At 40.3% G+C, this 23,115-nt stretch overlaps 1 protein-coding gene across 15 annotated transcripts in view; it reads right to left on the reverse strand.

Annotated features, from left to right (window-relative positions):
• TNIK (TRAF2 and NCK interacting kinase) overlaps positions 1-23,115 on the reverse strand; it is a 443,964-nt gene that overhangs the window by 173,252 nt on the left and 247,597 nt on the right. For all 15 annotated transcript variants that reach the window (XM_056806807.1, XM_056806811.1, XM_056806809.1 and 12 more), the window contains 4 exons: positions 16,309-16,434; positions 7,614-7,724; positions 3,389-3,479; positions 272-402 (listed from right to left, as the gene is read on the reverse strand). In XM_056806807.1, coding sequence (XP_056662785.1) covers positions 272-402; positions 3,389-3,479; positions 7,614-7,724; positions 16,309-16,434 — 459 coding nt within the window. The remainder of the gene's footprint in view (positions 1-271; positions 403-3,388; positions 3,480-7,613; positions 7,725-16,308; positions 16,435-23,115) is intronic.

Raw genomic sequence — 23,115 nt, forward strand, 5'->3', positions numbered from 1 at the left:
GAGAATGACAAGGTCATAGTGAACTCCATTCTACAGGAAGACAGAGCCACATAGATGATATCCATGGAATCAATGAAGTCCTGATGTATTCAGTCCAATTAAATAGCCTGTGATTATTTTTTCTCTTTCCCTTACCCTATACACAATAGGAATTTAACAAATGTTGACTGAATGGATATACTCTACACTCAAAGACACAATCCTTCCACTGAAACTTCCAGAATGGGTGCTTTGCGTTAGCCCAGAAAACAATGTAGTTAAGAACTCGTACCTTGAAATCATAAGTGGCATCAGGATTCTCATCACAGGCAATAACTTCTGGAGCCATCCAGTAGGGTGTGCCAATGAAGGTATTTCTTCGGCCCACTGTTCGGTCTAACTGGGCACTGACACCAAAATCCACTATGAAAAGGAACACAGACACATAGATATTAAGCATGAAACTTTACAATCCATTTGAGAACTGGCAGTGCTAAGTTGGATACTTCATGGGAAAAGAGAATTATATTGAATTTATATTAGCTGAATATTGCTTAGGCATCAAGCCTGAAAGTCAAGGAAATTCTTAATCTTTAATTTGCCAGTGCCGGAGGGAACCAATCCTGGGAGCCTACATCAAAAGATGGAAGAGGAAAACAACTTCCATTCAATAAAGTTATTTGTTAAAAGAGTCTGTGTGGCATGGGGTGTAGGCCAGCAATGGAGGAAAGAATGACCTTTGACATCCCTTCTAGTGACCAGGCCCTCAATCCTGAACCTCTGAAATGTATCCAAGTCCTGATCCTGTCTTTGAATCATACTGTGCATGATCCTAACCAAATCCCTTCACTTGTTAGAGTACAAGCAACTCTCTGAGGTTAAAATTAAGAGAAGAGTTGCACATCTGCCTCAATGGATGGAGTTTCCATATTTGGGATTCCTTTCACTGATGAAATTATGAGCTCAGACAAAATTAGAAATATAAATGTATTTGTTGTTGTCAGACCCTTTCTGGGATTGAGATTAATCATAAACACAAAGATGAAGCCAAAATTGCAACTAGGTAGTGGAAGGTTGCTTCCAAAGTAGGAGGGGGATATTATTGATATAGCCATAGGAACATAAAAGTATTATATAAAGAGTGGGATCCTCTAGAAAACAATCCTGTATTTATTTTCATACTTTCTGAAAGTTCCTAGGGCTTCTTGAAGGAGCAACGGCAATACAAATTTGTATCTCCATTTTAAAATATATTTATAAAGACATAATATTTTTTTCAAAAAAATTCAATTTTTTAATACACTCTCAATGTGTCAGGGTAGTATGTCACTAGCCAAGAGGTATTTCTTAATATCTTTATATGAGCCAGGCCCTATACTACATGCTGGGGATACAATGAAAAAAAGTAAAAAAGGTCCTGCCCTCATGTAGCTTACATTCTATTGGAGAAGTTCATGTTCTAATGGGACTATGTTATTTTTATCTTTGAATAACCAAATGTTCAATATAATGCTTTAACAAATAGAGGCAGTTGAATAAATGTGGAAATGAATCAAATTGGAGATTGAAATAAATGCATATGGTGCTAACTTAGTGGGAATTAATGGAAAACAAAGAAGCTTCTTGGGACATCTCCTCTAGAATCAAAGAAAAGTGGAGTTGGCTTTTAATCTGACCCTTTCATATTATAATTAAGAAAATGAGGAACCAAAGGGAAATCACTTGCCCAAAGTCACAGACCAGAGCAGAACTATCTATATCTATATCTATATCTATATCTATATCTATATCTATATCTATATCTATATCTATATCTATATCTATATCTATATCTTGGATTCCCCACCTTCAAGGCTAGGACTCTTTCTATGGTGCTATGATATGCCTCTGGGCACACCTAATACCCCAGGATCAAATTTTTTGTATCCATGCTTTGAAAGTCAATTCAGCAAATTCATAAACATTTTTAACCACCTACAGAGTCCAGGCCACTGTCCTAGGTCCTGGAGAGAGGAAGGAAAAAGGGGGATGCTTCCTTTATTCAAGGATCTTATATTTGGTGGAGGAGGGGGAGGAAAGGGAAGAGACCTTTAGAAATGGGATGAAATATGTACATGAATCGGCTCTAACACTCTAACTGGAGAAAAGAGAGCATGACCAAGCAAGGGGCTAAGGAAAGTCTTCTTGAAGGAGGCAGCACCTGAGCCTTGAGGGAAGTGACAGATTTTAGGGATGGAGGGGAACTAGCGTGAGGTGCAGTGATGCTTAATTGTTTCATCTATGGCACTGTTGGGTCCAGGAATACTTTTTAGCTATGTGTGTATGGAAAACCTCCTCTCTTTGGGGTAGAGGAAAGATGGAGGAGGAGATGGCCAGTATCTTGCCCATAGACAATGATTAAGGAATATTAGTTGAGTTGAACTGAAAATAATGGAAGACAGATGGCTTCTGGGGTATAAGATTCAACCCACAGCACAGGCAGGGAAAATCCCAGTTTCTCCAATGGACAATAGATAAACACAGTGCCCATGAAGGTAAAGGTTCCAGATGTGCTGGGTGGATGGCTATGACTCTGGGCACTATCCAGTGCCCCTAGGCAAGGCTCTGAGGCTTTCAAGCTGGGGAGCAGGTAAAGAAGGAAAGAGACAGGGAAGAGGGAAAGTGATCGAGTCAGAGATGGGGAGACGTAGATAAAGACAGGGGAATTTTAAGATATTCGTCCAAACAAGGAAGGTGGGATGAAGTGATTGAAATGCTTTTGCATTCTATTCTTTGAAACTTTAATGATCTCTTCCCAAAAGCAGTATCAAAAATCTGCCTCCATCAACTGTCAGAGAAATTAGAGAGCTCCTCCTGTCTGGAAGCAAACATCCCTCTGGCAGGTGGTGTCCAAGGCATAAAGAAAATCAACATTCATGGGAAGACAAGGAGACGAGACAGATGAAGTCTGTGGCATCAGGGATGCCGTAAATGCACAATTGTGAAAGATTTCAGGAGAAGAACTGAATCCCATTGCAGAAGTACCATCTAGATGCCAGGTGCAGGAAGTATGTGATGATTTCAAGTTTGGGCACCCTGACTTCTCCGCTAATTCCCATCCCCAGGACTCCCTCAGCCTCCTCAAGCGGATGCCATGACAGAACGTTTGGCATATCCCCCTCCCCCCCAATGTGGAGGTTCTTTTAGCCACTTCAAGTGATAAAATAAACAAAGAAAACTTTCCCATCCCACGTCTATTCTGAGAGCTGCGAACTCCCAGCCGGGGGCCCTAAATTCACAATTGTCACAAAAAGAAACTCAGCTGTTGGCATGACACGACGTCTATCAAATCCCTTCCAGTTCCTGGGCTTGGCTGAGTGCTTTTCCCTGCCTCATCTCAGGGTTGGAGCAATGCAACGGCGACTCTTACCTAGTTTGACTTCGGCGTTCTCTGTCAGCAAGACGTTCTGCCCTTTAATATCGCGGTGAATCACTTTGTGTTGGTGCAGGTGACTCAGGCCCTAGAGAGACGGAGAGGCGGCAATGGTTAATGGGAGCAGGAGCCCCAGTGACAAAGAAATCCTCCTCCCCCTTTCAATAAGTCTGCGAGGAGCAAGCATCCGATGGTTCAGACCAGGCAGTCCAGATGTGTCCTTCAGGCTGATTACCCACAAATCTTTCGTAGGTTCAGGATGATGTTTTAAGTTATGGGACATTCAGAAAAGAGAACAGGATTACTGCTTAGGAGCAGTAACCTTCTCGCTCTGCCTGGGGGAATATAGGTCAAGTTCATTCAGAGGAAACATCCTAGCCCACTGACTGAAGTTGTATTTTATGCATTATTCTCTGAGGTAACATATAGTACAGAGGAGGAGCTCTTGATTATAAGTTAGAGGACCTAGGTTCAAATTCAGACTCAGACTCTTACTACTTGTATGATGTTGGCAAAGTCATCAGCACTGAGTTTCTTCAATAATAAAAAGAGGGGGAGAGGGCAGCCTAGGTGGCTCAATGGATTGAGAGCCAGATCTAGAGACAGGGTGCAACTCTGACCTCAGACACTTCTTGCTTGTGTGACCCTGGGCAAGTCACTTAACCCCCATTGCCTAACCCTTATCATTCTTCTTCCTTGGAGCCAATACACAGTATTGATTCCAAGATAGAAGGTAAGGTTTAAAAAAAAGAAGAAGAGAGGGAGAGGGCAGCCTAGGTGGCTCAATGGATTGAGAGCCAGATCTAGAGACAGGGTTCAAATCTGGCCTCAGATACTTCTTGGCTGTGTCAGTCTGGGCAAATTACTTTCCTCCCATTGCCTAGCCTTTAGTACTCTTCCAATACACATTATTGATTCTAAGATGGAAGGGAAGGGTTTAAAATAATAATAATGAAACGAAAGAGTTGGAGATTACTTCAAACATCCTTTCTATACTCTTACTTTAATTGGGTTCAGTGCATCCCTGCAGAAATCAAGGAACACATTTTGTCTGGCCTTTTTTTATAGTGGAGACAGCTGGGTGGAACAATGGATAGAGTACTGGCTCTGGAATTCAACTGCAGCTTCAGATGTTGACTAGCTCTGTGACTTTGAGCGACTCACCTAACCCTACTTGTCTCAGTTTCCTCATCTACAAAAAGGTGCGGGAGAAGTAAATGGCCAACTACTGTAATAGTTTTGCCAAGAAAACCACAAATGGGGTCACAAAGAGTCAGATATGACTAATTAACTAACAACAACGCCATGGTCAGTCAATAGACATTAAGTGTATGCTATGTGCCATTGTACTAAGGTGTGGGAAGACGAAAAGAGCCAAAAGACAATCCCTGCCTGCAAGGAGTTTACAATCTAAAGGGAGAGTCAACAAGGAAACAATTATGTACAAACCACATGCAAGATACACAGGAAATAACATAAAGAGAGAAGGAACTAGGGAAGATTTGGGAAACATAAGGCAAGGAGAGGTGAGGAAGAGAGGAAAGGGGGGGAGAGAAAGTGAGGAGGGAGGGAGAGGGAGAGGGAGAAAAGGAGAAGGAAAAGAGAGATGCTGAGAGAGAAGAGAAGAGAGAACAGGATGGGGCAGGGGAATTCTATTTCCCTTGTTGGCATTTCCTACTGTCAATTTTGGTGCTTCCTTTCATATGTGACTCGGGGTTCATTATCTATAGGAGACAATTACTCAATGACAACTAAACTCGGAGATGTTCCATTTCTCCATCGAATTACTCCGATTTTTAGTTCTTGGAGGCAGGAGACTCCCAGGGATATGGATTTCCTTGATGATATCCACATGACGCTCATTGATTTTTCTGGCAAACCAGCAGCAAATGAAGATATGAAATGTCATATATTAGCTTTACTTTAGAATCATCACCAGTTACCAATATATCACCCTTTTGACAGAGATCAGGATGAGCCAGTTCAAAGTGCTCATGGCTGTCTGGGACACGGTTCTATCTCACCAGGAAAGGTGCACTTTGCTAAAGCTCACTAATTAGATGATCACTGACTCAAGGACTTTCATGATTACTAGCAAATTTGCCAATGCATAAAATGCAATTTTTAAAGTGAGGGGGATGACTTTAACCCCTTCCAAGTGTGTTAGAATTTTTGTTCTTCCAGACTTGCCTTTAATCAATATGGAAAGCTCCCAGCATGAAAAATTCCTTCACTGATAAACTATTCATTTATGAATATTTTGGTACTGTGAGAATTTATTCTTTATATACTATATTAATTCTTACATCCTGCAAGTCCCTGTATATTAGATAAAAATAGTAAACCAGAGTCTTGGGCTTCAGGCACCATCCAGTCTACAGACGTTTGCATTTTTTTTTTGTCTTAGAAATGAATGATCTAGTAAAAACACTGATGAAAAGCAACTGCTTGACTACAGAGGTGGAGGGGATATGACTGAGGAGAGACTCTAAATGAACACTCTAATGCAAATACCAACAACAGGGAAATGGGTTCAAGTCAAGAACACATGTGATACCCAGTGGAATCGTGCGTCGGCTATGGGAGAGGGAAGGGTGGTGGGAGGTGGGGGGAGGAAAAGAAAATAATCTTTGTTTCCAGTGAATAATGTTTGGAAATGACAAAATAAAATAATGTTTAAAATTAAAAAAAAAAGAAATGAATGATCTACGATGAAATCTTTTCCTATGTCCAGGAGCCCCTTGACTTGGGGATGGAGAAGAGCTGAGAATCTGATGGATCACTTTCTAATTAGCTATTTACCAATTCTGGGGATGTCTTGGAATGTTCAAGAGAGTAGCAGAATAATGAGTTTCCAAAAGTGTGGGACTCGGATCCACATCCATTAAAGTCTTCGGATGTTGAGAGGATTTATGCTTATGATGCTGGCCTAATTAATAAACTGATATTCTTACCCCCAAATCAGTCTCTTGACATCATTTTAATCATAACAGTACATACAGGAAGGGCTGGAGGTTTTTAAAAATGATAGTTAGAAGCCATGTCAAGGGAACAAAGTTGGAATATTAGACATGTCTACCCCCCCAAAAAAATACAACAAATGGAAGTGTCTAATCCTCCCCCAAATCTTGTTCAAGACTTTTTGATAGTAGGAAAGAAGGCAATAAGGATTTATTGGGCACTTGATAAGAATATTATAAGATTTGGGATTAATTAAAGGAGATTAATGATTAAGGATAGATTAGGAATACTGTCTCAGTGTCTTGGGATGAGTTTAGAATTTGGAGCCAGAGTTCCTGTTGGAATTCTGAGGTAGTGATAATCTATCCTTAATCACTAATCTCCTTTAATCAACCCCAAATCTTATAATATTCCTAATAGCACTTATAATATGTCAGGCCCCGTGCTAGGTGCTTTACAAATATTATCTCACTTAATCCCCACAACAATCTTGGGAGATAAATGCTAATATTAATCTCCTTTTGACAGTTGAGGAAACTGAGGCAGTGGTTAAGTGACTTGATTAAAGTCACCCAGGCAATAAATGTCTAAGTTTAGATTTCAACTTAGTTCTTGATTCGAGGCCTAGAGCTCTTTTCACTAGCCATGTTATTGCAATTATTTTGCAGCCCAGTTACTGACATTAGTAGATAATCTTTTCAGACCCTGGACAGAGCTGGGAGTATAGAACAGAGAATGGATAAGAAAATATAGGACTGGTAATTTACTTGGTATAGGAAACTCCCAGATGAAGAAACTCTTTTCTACTAGTCTGGGTTGGCACCTTTTTCTGTATTTTTATATACCTTGAAGAGTTCCCTGAGGGATTAAGTGACTTGCCCAGGAAGACCCAATCAGTAAGGGTCAGGGACAGTACATATAACTGTGTCTTTCTGCCTCTAATCTCTTTGTCCACTATACCAAGCTGGCTGGCTCTCTGGAAATAAGGGATAAATAAAGCTACTTCATGGGGCTGTGGGAGACCCAAATGGTAGAGTGCTTTACAATCTATACAATGCCATCATTGTAATACCTTAAATTAAGGCCTTGCCAGGTTTCCTGTCATCTTTGACCTGTTAAGAATCCTGTTCACCCCCACTGGAGTGAACCTTCCCTGATGCCATCATCCCTAACAGAGTTAGCAAAGTCTGGGAACCTCTGCCATCTGCACCCCCATATCCCCAGGCTGTCTCTTGCCAATGACATCAGGAAGGACTCATACCCGTAAGATCTCCCGGCAGATGTACGCGATCCACTCCTCCTTCAATGTGTTGCCTTTTGTATTCTTGATCAGATCCGTGACAGAGCCCGCGCCGCAGAATTCCATCACCAGCTGGCAAAGGAAGCAAAGGCACAATTAGTATAATTAGGGTAGTAGGGATCTGTGGGTTTGGTTGAGTACAATGGAAGGCCCTTCAGCCCTCAACCTTGGAATGCCATCCTTGAGAGGGAAAGTAATCATTAGACAATGTAGACCAGTGGAACTTCTAGCTTCTAAAGTAGGAGTTAAGTAGAAGGAGTTATTAGCTGAAAATAAAGGGAAGAAGCATAAAATTTAAAATTGTATCTCTAATAATAAAAATATATTTTAAAAGATTTATTAATGATCATTAGATATCAAGGAATAAAGAAGATACAAAATAAAGACCACGAGCCCATGGCTGGTTAGCCAGTTCAAACACCCGGCTTACTACCACCAAGCTCAGGGAAGGAAGTAAAGAACTGTCCTTGCCTAATATCCCATGTTTACAGGAAGTATGTAAGGACAGGAAATCAGTAGGCTTCTGGGAAATGTAGTTATTTTTTTTAAGGTAACAGATTTTCAATTATACATTCTCCCCTGAGATCCCATGGAAGACCTTTCCAATGAATCTTATAAACATAACCAACTTTGAAATTACAATAATTTGAGGATAAGAGGAAAAGAGAACAAAACCAATGGTTGCAAGTAAAATTAAAAAATTTCCAGCCTCAAAATTATCATCACAAATAGAAGATAATATTCATAGATCAAATAGGGAAAAATAGGAGGGTAGACTTCTAGAACCATGTTATGTTGCTTACAGCTCCATATTCCTTCTGAAAGTCTTCGGTTGGGTTTTGTACCATTGGATGGGAGAGATTACCAACTGGCTCCTCTGGTCATGGCTCCCAGTGCAATGCCTCCCAAGTAACAAAATACAATGAGGCATGCATGTTAGGTGGTTTTCAAGTGACATTGTGAGCTATCTGGGCAGGGACTATCTGGTTTTAATTAACTTCGGTAAAAGTTCCCAGGAGATTGGATACATCAAATAAATTCAATAAACAATAAACCCTTACTTAGCACCTTTCATCCCCAAGCTCCAAGCTCTATAAATATCAACTCATTACACTGCCCAACAACGTTGAGAGTAGGCATGAGGCACACTCCTTACTTGAAAGAGGGCAAAAAGGAGACAGGACGAGAGAAATTTGCCAAGCCCATGGATAGAATGACCTCCTTCTCCCTGAACAGATTCCATGATAAATGATATTGTTTCCTAAGTAAGTGAAAGTGTAGGATGAAAATGAGTGCAATACAACCACCAACCAACCCCTGACCTCCTACTGGAGGCAGAATGAAAACAATCTGGCCAAAATGATCTAGGTTGATTCCCATTAATGTCATTAAATTACAGGCTCCTGGCTGAAGGCAATGCACAGAGGTGGGATCTGTTGGTCTATGACAAGGGAAGAGCTTTGGCACCATCAGTCAACAATCAATTTTTTAAATGCCAACTTGTATTTCCAGTATTTAATATGGTGCCTGGCACACAGGATGGACTTAGTACATTTTTGTTGATTGACTTATAAACAAGTCAGTATCAGGTGCAATGCTAAATTTTAGGAATCCCAAACCAAAAAAATGGCTGTACTGAATGTCGCTGTACTGCAACATTCTAAGGGAGAGATCAGTATGTATATAACTAGGCAAAAATAAATATGATATAATTGGGGCAGGGTACAACCAGCATCATGACCCTATCATAGGATCCTAGTTCTGGAGATGGAGGAGAACTAAGGGGCTAACTAGTCTAATTTATTCACTTTATAGACTTGGAAACTGAGACACAGAAAGCTTAAGGTTAAATAGATATTAGATCGAAGCTCTAGAGTAACAAAGGACCAAAGTGGTCAACTAGCCCCAAACCTTCATTTTACAACTGAGGAAACTGAGACCCAAGGAGGTTAAGGGGCTTGCTCAAGCTTGATCAAACAGCCGTTTCAGAGGTGGGATTCTCAAAGGATGAAGCCTTTAGTTCCACATGAATGTGAAAGGTATGTTTGAACTTGAACAAATGTAAAGAAATCAGGTTCAAATACAAGGAAACAGAAGAGAAATCTCATTAGTTAAAAAATAAACAAACATGTTTTATGTGTGTGTGTGTTTGTGTTTTTAGTTTGCCACCTAACTTTTCCTTTTTCCTTTCTCCAAATTCTATTTACAAAAAAAAAAAAATCTTAAATATTTCTAGACCTCCTACAAATCCAGCCATTACTTTGGTACCAAGCTGGGGAAAATTTGCCACCTCTGAGCCCTATTAGGCTGCAGCATTACATTTTCCCAAGGGAAGCAATAGACACCCCAGGCCTCCAAGTCTTTTAAAATGATATTGGACAAAATACTCTCCAGACTGCGGGGAACGCTCTCCCTCTGGTCAGGTTTGAATGCCACTCATTTCGGCCATTTCCTACCCCACACTCAGCTCTGCCGAAAAGGACTCCATTTTTTTCATCTTCCTATGAAACTAAATGATCATTAACTTAGGTAATGGCCATAAAAACTGACAGTCCCAAACAACTTGTTTGCTGGTGATTGGTGACCCCAGTCACACAGCAGTCCTGATAATTACCATGCAAGCAACACGGTGGGGAGCTTCTCTCCCTCCACGTACCTGATTCCATGAGCAAATAGAAACAGGAATTGAGCTGCCAAACTCAACTGATCTAAGTCAACCAGGAAATGTCTCATGAGGAAAAAAATAATGGAGGAGCCCATCAGAAATCCTTTATTAATATGAAACCCCAAAGAATGGAGGGGATGTCCATCAATTGGGGAATGGCGAAACAAATTGAGGCATATGATTGTGATGGAATACTACTGGGCCATAAGGAATGGCGAGCGAGCTAATTTTGGAAAAAAATGGAAAGACACACATGAGATTAGGAAGAGTGAAATGAGCAGAACCAAAAAGGATGTTATACACAGCAACAGAAATATTGTTTGAAGAAATGCCTTATCTGTGTCCACCTCCAGAGAAAGGACTGATGGATAAAATTAAGCAAGACATAGAATAAATAAATAGATAGATAGATAGAGAGATAGAGAGAGAGAGAGAGAGAGAGAGAGAGAGAGAGAGAGAAAGAGGGAGGGAGGGAGGGAGGGAGAGAGAGATATGCATGTATACACATACATACACATACACATATACATGCCAATATATAATTATTACTTTAGGCTATATGTGTATGTACATAAATATACACATGTAAATATTATAATTTAAAAGAATAATAAATATAATAATAAATAAATGAAATTAAATAAGATATTAATAAATAAAAATATAAAATACACATGCAAACATAATGTGTATATTATGTGTACATGTATATGTGTATGTTCATATAACATAAATATATACCTTTTTTGTTAAATGATGCCTTTCTAATGGGAGAGGAAAGGGAGGAAGTTAATTTGGTATTTTAATAAAACAAACAAATATATAAAAAACAAAAAATAAAAATGACTTTATAAAGGATCTTTCCCCATTTTTTTTTGCTTCTTTTCTTTTGACATAGAGATTACAGCTTGTCCAGATCCTTCAATATAATAGGTGTTCAATAAATGTCTCTTGTCCTACACTCATGCAATAAATTATTACGATAAAGTACTCAATAAAAGTCTCCTGCACTATACCCTTAACTTGTTCACCTGTTAATGACTGAGGGCTCAGAGGCTATGCTAGTGGAGGATAACCAGAGGCATAGAAGACCAGTGACAGAGTAAAGAGTCAATAGTCAAGTCAACTGTTGAAATGAATACTATACTCCAGACACTGGAATAAGAGCTGGAGATAAAAAGACAAATGTGAACCAGTTTTGGCCATCAGAGAGTTTATATTCCAATGGAGAAAACATATAAACATGTAAATATATATAATATAAACAAAATGAATACAAAATATCATCAGAGAAACTTATACCCAAGGTGACTACAGAATAGATTTTTTTTTGTTCAAATTAGTTCCCAAAGACAATCTTCTAAGCTAAAGAAGCCCACAAAATTTGAGCTCCATAAAGAAAAGATCTATTTTAGTTTCAGGTTTTTATTTGTGGTGTTTGACACATAGAAAGTACTTAATAAATGCTTGGTTTTTGACTGGTTGGTTGCATACGTAGAAGGAATATTCACAATGACAAAAAAAAAAGATTGTTGAATATTTAATATTGAATCTTTATCCTTCCTTCTTTCTTTCCTTCCTTCCTTCCTTCCTTCCTTCCTTCCTTCCTCCCTCCCTTTCATTTTCCATTTCTCTTTTTCTTTCCCTCTTTCTTTCCTTCCTTCTTTTTCTTCCTTCTCTTCCTTCTCTTCCTTCTCTTCCTTCTCTTCCTTCCTTCCTTCCTTCCTTCCTTCCTTCCTTCCTTCCTTCCTTCCTTCCTTCCTTCCTTCCTTCCTTCCTTCCTTCCTTTCTTCCTTTCTTCCTTTCTTCCTTCCTTCCTTCCTTCCTTCCTTCCTTCCTTCCTTCCTTCCTTCCTTCCTTCCTTCCTTCCTTCCTTCCTTCCTTCCTTCCTTCCTTCCTTCCTTCACTTATAACCAAGTAACAACACTACCTTTACATTTATCTGAGTAGGACACAGAATGGACAGCTTTATTAAACAGGTTTTATAGGATATGCATGTGTAATCCTATGCAATAATGATATGTATACCATTATTTTATTATGTAATATCTTTATCTGACAGTGCTCCACTAATAGAAACAAAAAGAAAAAGAAGGCACAGAGATATATTTATGAAGGGAGCAGAACTAGAATCGGGGGGCTTATGGTGAAATCTTGGTTCACTTGTGTGACCCTAGGAAAGGAAAGTCATTTAACCATCTTGGGCCTTAATAGTCTATCTGAAAAAGGAGGAATGTAGACTTTTAAGGTCTTTTGAAGGCTCATAAGGATTCTCTTCTAATAGACGGTGATGATATGAACAAAACTCTGGTTACATGAGTCAGACCATGTGTATTTGGGTGCCCAGGGGCAGATGGAGGACAAGAAGAGCCTGGGAGCAGGGCTAACCTCACTGTAGACAGAAAGGTAAAGGAAGGGGGCAAAAGAGAATCCTGGTTCTAAAGGAATTCAGTGAGAAAGAGATATGGCTTCCTCCAACCACATTATCTTTGAAGAATGTGTAACTAGTTGCCCTCACCTAGTTGGTCCCCTACAGGAGCTCTTTGAGAACATAGTCAGAGCACAGACCACTGATCCCAAAGGGCCCCCCTGGACTTTAGTCCACTTCAAGGGGGACCTCAGGTATCCAGGACCACCACTTTCCTATGTCTGCTGCTGCCCAAGATTCCTTCCATAGATTGACAGCCTAAATGATCCTGGAAGGAACTCCTTCACAACAATTCATTCAGATGAAGGGAATCCAATGTAGATGACTTGTACCACATATGTTCTTGTTCTAACAGAGGGAGAGGATAAAAGATCAATGTTCCAATTTGGAAGAAGGGAAGCCACTGGCGTTTGTATACTTGGATGACCACTGAGAGTGGAGGATAGGCAGTTTGCTATTTAGCTGGGAGCTGAGTTTTCTTTTAATTATGAGATTCTGTAAAGGGAACAGGAGACTCTGGACTCCGGGAGGAAGAGAAAGGGATGCTACTAAAGGGAAAAAAAAGCACAAGTAGCAAAAGCAATCCTACATTTAAGAAGACATGAATGGATTAGGAGCACTTTCCCTTTGAGCAAAGCCAGTAAAAGTGTAGATATTATCCCCATTTTATAGATGAGGAGATTGAGATACTAAGAAGTAAAGTAATTCAACCAAAGTTATAGGAAACTCAAAGACTAGCTCACAGCTAAATAGCCTCAAGTCTAGAACACTCATCACTATACTATTCAGGGTAGGATCAGGAAAGAGGAAACAAAATTCTTCTTGGGGGACTTTCTGTCAAGGGTGTACCTTATTTAGTTTCATCTGTGCATAGAGGTGTTAAAAACATGTCAAGTCAACTAGCTTTTACTGTTGTTTTCACTTACTCTTTTCAGTCATGTCCAACTCTCTGTGACCCCATTTAGGATTTTCTTAGCAGAGATACTGGAACAAGTAGCTATTTCTTTCTCTAGTTCATTTTACAGATGGGGAAACCAAGGCAAATTGGATTAAAATACTTTCCCAGAGTCACAAAGCTTGTGATTGTGGATGAATTTGACTCATGACCATGATGAGTCTTCCCGACTACAAGCCCAGTCATCTATCCATTGAGTCACCTAGCTGCATTTATTATGCACTTACTATGTGCCATGTACGGTGCCAAGCTCTGCACAATATTTGTCAAGCACTTTGCAAATCTTAAAGTGCCAAATAAATATTAACTTTTACTATTCTTATTATTAGGAGAGGCTGTAAGAAGTAGGGACTGTGCTTTGTGGGACTCAAGAGAGACTGAGCCCAATGTGACTGATTTTTTTTAAACCCTTACTTTCTGTCTTAAAATCAATACTGTGTATTGGTTCCAAGGCAAAAGAACAGTAAGGGTTAATTGGAGTCAAGTCACCTGACCAGGGTCACACAGATGGGATGTGCCTGTGGCTAGATTTGAACCCAGGAAAGTGAGTCTTCTTGAATCCAGGGCCATTGCTCTACCACAGTGCCAACTTTGTCCTGACATTAACCTAACTAATGCTTAATTATTGCTTGATGACACGGAATAATGAATCATTTCAGAGTCAACAAGAATCATCTGAGAAGAACTGACCACCTTTTAATTAAATTAAAAAAACAAAACAAAACCATAGTTCTTGATGTCTCAGTTTAGATCATGGCTGCTCTAGCTCTGACATATAGAGAAAAGCTACAATCAACATCCAAATCTGATTTGCTCTGTCTAGGGTTGGACCAATATGGTACCCACTTGACTTCCTGGGTCCTCAGAAGTTAACGGGGCTTTTAATTCCTCTGACAGACATGATGGTCCCATTCTAGGTGCTAACACATTGCCTGGTTTTCTAACTTCAGGGCAAGTAGTCCATTTCCCAGGCTCTGACATCTCAGGGAGAGTTATGCAGTGGAAGAGGGCCCAAGCACTCTTCATCACAGACAGGCAGGGAAAGCATAAGGGCGATGCTCTGTGTCAGAGCTCACTGCCTTTCTGGGAGATCCTAATCTTTATTGAAAGAACTCCCATTTTTGATTTCCGCATTGCGACCTGAGCAGTTGATAAAAGAGAATCACTTGGCCATTATCTGGAGCTGGGGTGAAACAAGTGTTTATCTCAGCAACAAGCAGGATAGAATTCTCCCAGGTTATAATTCAATCAGACACTGGAAACGTCATTGGTAGTGGTGAGGTGCGAAACCCTCTAGTTTCACCTGAAAGAATCATCTTGGCAATACTTTATTTAGCTTGAAGGCATGAGGAAAAGTCTTTACATTTTGGGTCATTTTGGGTGAATGCAAAATGCCTAATTTTGCAAAATTATGAATGCAAAATTACCTAATATTCACTAGGATGTTGTAATAGAAAGAGTATTGTATTTTAGGAAGATGCAAATTCAAATCCAAGTTCAGTTGCTTAATATCAATGCAACCATGAGCAGCTAGGTGGAACAATGGATGGAGCACTGGGAATAGAGTCAGGTAGACCAGAGTTCAAATCTGGCATTGATTAGGGGTATTACCCTGGACAAATCACTTAAACCTGTTTGCCTCAGTTTCCTCCTCAGTCAGATGAGCTGGAGAAGGAAATGGCAACCATTTTAGTATCTTTGCCAAGAAAACTCCCAATGGAGTCATGAAGAGTGAAGCACAACTGGAATAATTGAACAATAATAATAAATGATGCTGAGCATGTCATGCCTCTTTTCTTAGGGTGTTTTGTGATGTATTAAATGAGGGGGTTAGTCTAGATGGCCCTTAAGATAGGTGTCTTAGAAATCTAGACCGATTTGGTTACCCTTATGCTAGAGGGGACATTGAGAGCACAAAAGACCACAGGTTATCTGTTGTTGGTGGTTTTTTGCTATCAAATACCAATACAAACAAGCTGGGGTGGAGATGTGGGACAGGGACACTCATCATCTTAACATTATTTTAATATAAATTGTCTATTCATCCTCAATGACAAAGGAATGATTGAAGAGCCATGAATGAAAGACCACAATTGGATTCAACAAGAATTCATTATATTCTAATACATTCCAGGCACTTTGCTAGGCACTGAGGATACAAAGTCATAAATGACAACAATGCCTCAAGTGGCTTACCTTGTCTGGGGCCAAAATTATCTATACACATATAACTCAATGAACAAAGATACAGGTTGGGGCTAGATAAATAGATTTGAGAATCATCTGTATAGAGATGATCAATGCAGTCATGGGAACTGATGAGATCACTGAGCAAAACAGTATTGAGGGAGAAGAAAAGGCACCCAAGACAGAGACCTGAGGGATCCTGGGGAGCCAACAGGATCAATAAAGATGATCTGGCAAAGTGACCTGAGAAGGAGTGACCAGACAGGTAGAACTATTTTAGGAGGGTTCTATCTCACAATAATCAAGGGAAGAAAGCTGTTTGCAGAGAGGTGAGAAGACAGCCACAAGGGCAAATTCAGTCCACCAGTTAAAATCCAGAGAAGAGGAAAAAAGAAAAATGAAATGTGACGAGGACACTTACCCAGAGCTGGTCATCCATTCCCGGGGGATTCTTTTTGATAAAAGCACCATAGTAAGTAGCAATATTTCGGTGATGAGAGTACTTCTTTAACATGTTAATTTCTTGCTTGATTTCTTCCTCTTCATCCTGTATGGGACAAAGAAAATGAGTTGATGAAACACAATGATCTATCTGGTAGATTTGGGTGTCATCATCTCCACAGAACAGTCAATAGGTCTGCCATGCTTTGTTCCTTCCTGGTGGACAGATAAGCAAACATAACGTCAACGTTCCATTAGGAGGAAAACTTTTGAGTGATTCTAGATTGGGATTGTGTATGTAGACAGATTAATTAGCAGGTATGGTCCCTTGATGTTGATTTTTGTCCTTTTGAGGCATTTTATAACAGTTGGTGGCGAGGAGAAGAAGACCTTTGCTTCTACTCTGTCATCATCTTAGCCTGAAAGTCCAGTTATGGTCCCTTGAGCAAGTAGCCACAAATCAACTTTTTAAGACCTTCAAATGGAGAACTGGTCCCTTCAGATATGTGATTAGCAGAGGCAGCAAGGTAGCTTAGTGGATAGAGAGCCAGGCCTGGAGTCCACAAGACCTGGATTCAAATATGGCCTCAGATACTTCCTAGTTCTATGACCCTGGGCAAGTCACTTAACGTCCACTGCCTAGTTTTTATCATTCTTCTGCTTTGGAACCCTTAACCTGGTTTCAATTCTAAGACATAAGATAAGGGTTAAAGAAAAGAGAGAGAGATGCAACTAACAAGTCTGGACCCTGGAATAAGTAGCTTTAAATTAATTTTGTAAGACATTCAGCTGGTGAGGGGTACTTGAGAATGTAAGACTTGGATCAGCAAACAAAGATGGCAAGCAGGCAACAAGCATTTATTAAGAGCTAACAGTGTGTACTTGGCCTTGCGCTAATCTTTGTAGGAACAAAGAAAGGCAAAAATAGTCCCTGCCTTCAAGTTGCTCACATTTTAATGGGGAGAACCAACATGTAAATGATCAGATACATACAAGCTGTATACAGAATAGATGGAAGGTGGCAGGAGACAGCCTGAGGTCTTAGAGAAAGCAGCCAGCCAAGAAGAAATTGAGATGTGGCTTCTGGGATTGTGGAAATGTTGGAGGGAAGAATGCCACCATTTAGAAGCTTCCAATTTCAACTAATTAATTTGTCAGTCAATCAAAAGCATAAGTGAGAGAGAGAGAGAAAGAAAAGATAGATGATCCAGTACATCTAGAGATAGATGATAGAGACAATAGAAAAGTTATACAGAGAAGATAGGAGAAAAGAGAGATGATAGAGATGATAGAGACAATATAGAGAAAAATAGATGACAGAGAAGAAAGAAATGATAGATAAGTTCAAGATAATAGAGAGAAAATAGAAATAGAGAGTACAGACTTTGAGAGTGAGAAATTAGATGATAAAGTTGAATAGATAATCAATAGACAGAGACAGAGTCAGATACACTCATACAAGTGCTTAACTCAGCTGGTCCTACCTGCTGAAGGAGTCCAGGTACTCTTGGCATACTCTAAATCTTAGCACCATAAATTGCTAGAAATTTGGTCACTGCCTTATTTACTGCTCTAGGAAATGAAAGAACGTGCTTTCAACCCATTTAATATTCTCATTAAGTAGGGAAGAAGGAAGGAATTCTTATGCAACATTCTCTCGAGACCACTGGAAGGCCATTCATATCAATGAGCAGCCACTGACCAAGTGTGGTACACGAGTGGACAGAACAGAGAAAGACAACAGAGATTCTGAACACCAACAGTTACACTGGACACATTGCTTTTGAAGAAGGGAGTTTTATTGAAAGGACGTCACTGCTGAAGATGAAAGCCAGATCAGAGAGGAAAGAGGAGCCAGTGGGCTCTAAGGAAGTTCATAGACCCAGTACCAAGTGGAAACATCTCACTCTGGAAGTTAGATGGGAAAATGAGAGAAATGGGGCAGCAGCTGAGAAGTGGAGAGAGCCAGATCTTATTATTGGGAGGATTTCTATAATTTCATAATTAGTAGTTATTAGGGAGGCATTTGGCTAACAGAGGTTATGTGATTTGGACAAACTCAATCTCAGAGGCAGGATTTGTACCCAGGTCTTCTTAGCTCTCAGGCCAGCATTCTATTCACTAGGCAATACTACCTTAAATATTTGGATAACAATAATTTCAAAATTATATACCAGAAAATGAAGAAAAAAGAGGTATTTTTCAAGTCCTATTTTATTATACATAAAAACTGGAAAAATACTTATGGCAGTATTTTAAGATCAACTAAATGATAAATGGGATTAGAAAGCTGACTATGTTTGCTTATATAATACAGTAACATCAGATTTCTTTTTCTCTCCAGTGGGACAGGGGAAGAAGGAAAAAAAAATAAATGCTTAATAGTGGAAAAAGTAAAAATATTTTTAAAAAACATAATGAATTTTCTAATAAATATAAAACTCTCTGTTTACTATTCAAAGCATCTCATAACCCAAAGCACCCTCCCTGATATTTCCCATCTTCTTACATCTCATTCCGTGCCCTCACATACTTCGATCCAGGGACCCTGACTTTCTTGCAACTCCTTTTTGTGGCTCTGGGCATTTTCTCTGACTGACCCTTCTCCTGAACTGTTTTCTCTCCTCATCTCCTCCTCCTGGTTTCCCTATCTTCTTTTGAGTCCTAGCTAAAATCCCACCATATACAGGAAGCCTTTCCCAATCAATACTATTGTCTTAATTATTTCGTATTTATCCTACATATGGTTTGCCTGTACATATTTGTTTACTTGTTTCCCTCCATTAGACTGTGAGCTGCTTAAGGAGGTATTGTCTTTTGCCTCTTTTTCTATCATTAGCACTTAAAACAGTGCCTGGCTCTTAATGAAGGTTTATAGACACACTGGCTAAAGGATGATGGTTATTCTTAGAAAATGAAAAGAGGGGTAGCTAGGTAACCTGACTCATCATCTAGGGAGTTGGGGTAGGGCAGGGGGGTCCTTGGCTCAAATATGGCCTCTGACACTTCCTAGTTATGTGACCCTGCTCAATTCACTTAATCACCATTGCCTAGACCTTACCACTCTCCTGCTTTGGAATTGATTCTAGATGGAAGGTAAGGGTTAAAAAAAAAGGTGATATGGATCAATGCTGATATTATTCCTTTACATATTGTATTTCATTTCATCTTGTGAGGTTGGTGGGATGGGTGTGACTATGTCATGCTCCTGCTCTAGATATATCTAGGCTTCTAAGAACATTTGTTCTATTGTTTGGCAATTTAACATCCTTCGCCATTTGACTCCAGACTGCCTTTTCTAGATTGTTCAACTTTATTTTCCTTCACACACTTGATGTTCCAGTCAAAGCAGCCTTCTTGCTGTTCCTCAAACATTTCCCACATCCCATCTCCTATCTGAGGACCCATGCATAGAATGCCTCCCAAGCTGGGAATTCCCTCCCTCTCCACCTCTGCCTCTTTCCGGCTTCTTATGAAAGTCAGCCCGAGAGCTACCTTCTCTGTGAATCCCTGCTGCTAACACTGCCTCCCCTCTCCCAAATTACTCCCTTGAAAACACTCAAACAGAACTTGAGAGTTTTCCTAACCATTCTGATAGCAGAGGGCAAAGAAGGTTTTTCGGGGGTTATTGATTCGTCTCCTTTCTGTCGCCATGTTTTTATCCTTTGTAGACTATAAACTCTTTGCAGGCAATTCTTCCTTTCTCTTTGTCATTGTAATCCCTAACACAGTGCCTGGCACAGAGTGGGCATTTAGTAAATGGTTGGTGACTGGTTGAATAAGAGTACTAATTAATAGGATGTTTTGTCCTATTGAGCTGAATGAAATAGGCTTTGCAAGTCCACTCATCACTCCTAGTTCTTGCCTCTGGGGCCAAGCCAAACAAGCCAAAGCCTCTTCACCATGACAGCCCCTCAAGGACTTGAAGAGAGCTCTCATACCTCCCCTCCCCCAAGTCTCCTTTTCTCTAATCTTCACATGCCTTTAATTGATTTCCATATGGCAGGGTCTCTGGACCCCTCTGAGCTGACTTTCCTTAAACAAATCCAGTCCATGGCATCACACTCTAGCTGAAGCATACTAACTCTGGAATTTGGAATATGACTGGAAGGTCCTATTCTTATACTGGTCTAATGATCTGCTTTGTTTCAACTCAAGACTCAGGCTAGCTAAGACAGCCACACTGACAAAGGGCGTTTTCTATGGCTGATGGCCGTGTCTCCTAAAAATACTTGGCTTTGTCGCTCCTTGTATGTCCCTGCAGTCACCCTCTCGAAATGCCATGAAATAACGAGGCAAATCTTTCATTTCTCTAGCTTCTTTCGATGGTGACCAAACATGGGCATGGAATTGGACATGAGTGATTTCTCAGAAAGTTATAGCTGAATCAGACTTCAGACAAAATCTAGTCCAATTCTTCAGTTTTACGGAGGAGACATTGAGGTCCTGAGAGACAGAAAGAGAGAGAGAATGGCAGACAGATAAATAGGTAGGTACGTAGGTAGATAGCTACTCCTCCATGAAACTTCCTCCATGAAAACTTCCTGAATTCTCCAAGTTCAGTCTTGAACACTGAGACTAGGGTCAGGACGCCTTGAATTCAAATCTGGCCTCAAACTATTACTAAGCTGTATGACTGTATTGTCAAGTCACCTGATCTCTATCTGCCTCAGTTTCTAGCATCTACCCTCAAGGGATATTATGAGGATCAAATGAAATAGTGTCTGTAAAGTGATTAGCACAATATTTGACACATAATGAACACTTAGAGAGACAGACAGAGAGACAGAGAGAGGGAGTGAGAGACAGAGAAAGGGAGAGAGATGGAGAGGGAGAGGAAGGGAGGGACAGAGATGGGAGGGGAGAGAAACACACACATAGAGAGAGAGAGACAGAGATAGGAAGAGACAGAGACAGTCAGAGAGAGAGGGAGAGACAGACAGAGAGGGAGAGAGAATATTTATTATTTATTTATCACTTGCAAATACATGTGCTTAAGTGTTCAGAATATAAACATTAGTAAGAAAGACAGTCACTGTCCTCAAAGAGTTGACACTCTAAGGAGGGAAGGAAACACTTAAAAGTCTGGAAGCGGTGGAGAGGAGGGAATGAAGTTCTGTTTCTGGTGGCATACTTTGAAGCTGGCAGCTAGAAAGTGAGGTGGAGGCTTGGTCTTGAGCAAGGCAGAGAAACTTCACCTATGGTGAATGGTTGGGGGGTGGGTGGGTTCCAAGAGTAGAAACAAAGGGTCCTGTGGGGAGAAAGTGGAGATGATGCCTGGCCACTAGAGTATAGAGATAAGAGATGGGATAAGAATTTAGGTCTCCTAACTCCCAACCCAAGAGCCAATGCTCTTTCCATTGGCCTTTGACTGATCTTTCGGGGGGGGGGGGGGGCTCAGATTGACTGTATTACAGTTTTTAATAATTTGAGGAGATGAAATAAATCTGCCTCTTTTTTTGCAGGTGAGAGACCTTCAGAAAAGCTAATGTCTTTAGGATTCTGGAAATGGCAAATTTAGCCAGATGAGACCCCCGTGCAAGGCACAGAATATTCTCTCTCATTCTCATGGAACTCTTGGCTCCCTGGCAGGCTCAGTTTAGGGGCCCTTTTCTGATTCCCCCAGTTATAAGGACTCTCTCCTTGACAATGACTTATATGCTGGCACTTAGGAACGACACTTCAGTATTAACCAAGCATTAGTTTAGTTCCTTGGTTCACACTTGCATGAAAAAGAAAACACTCTCGCTAATTAAAATAAAAATTACATTAAAAATGGAAGAGAAGGAAATGTCACACCATCACTCCAACGTCTTTGCCAAGAAAACCCTAAATGGGCATGAAGAATCAGACATGATTGAAAAACAACTAAACAACGATCACCAGGCCAATGGAAATAGGCAATGTGAATTCAAATTCTGCAACCATTTCAGGAGATTCTTGCTTTGCACTCATTGGGGCCGAGATGCTTTGCAAACATTTAAATCCTGCCAGGCTGATGGTTCTTCTTCTTCTATTTGTCATCAGTCTCAAAGCCTACCTTTTCCAATCAAAGATGGGGATGGGAATGGACCTTCCTACCTTGGCTTTTTCCTAATAATGGCCATGTCTGGCTGGCCTTAGGGAATGGTTACACCAGCATAAGGAGTAGGACTCGTTCCCTACAGACCAAATGCGGTAGATTTACAAGAATGTTATTCAGCCTTTTGGGGGTTCGAATAAGGAAGTACCCAGGACTTCACTTAGCCCAGAAAATTCACTCCACTGAAACAATTTGTTTGTCTCTGTATCCCTAGTACCTAAAATAGAACTTTGCACATACCTAAAGAGGTGCGTGTGGCATTCTCCAATACCAGGTAAGCTCCTTGAGGTAGGACCTGCTTTTTGTCTTTGCCCAGGATCTGGATCATAATAGTTGATTAACAAATGCTTGCTGATTGACTAAGGATTCATTGGAATGGATCGAACATGCCAACAGATGGCGAATTAGCCATTCATTCTTATATTTAATGAGACTCTAATGAGACAAGAATCATATGGAATGTTGAAAAAAATTTTGTAGTACATTTCCTGCCCTCAAGCAGATTAGCGACTGGTTGGGAAGTTTGAACTTTTCAGTTATCATCGTGTGTCAATTTCTAATCATAGAAGAAGGGAACAACAAGGAATCACTGGAAGAGAAGGGGCATGAAGGTGGAAAGAAAAGTGGAATGGGTCGCCTGGGGAGACAGTGGATTATTTGCTCTCTCTGGAGATCTTCAAGCAAGGGTTGGATACCTACTCTTCG

This window comes from Monodelphis domestica, chromosome 8 (assembly GCF_027887165.1).
Source record: "Monodelphis domestica isolate mMonDom1 chromosome 8, mMonDom1.pri, whole genome shotgun sequence".
Lineage (NCBI taxonomy): Eukaryota > Metazoa > Chordata > Mammalia > Didelphimorphia > Didelphidae > Monodelphis > Monodelphis domestica.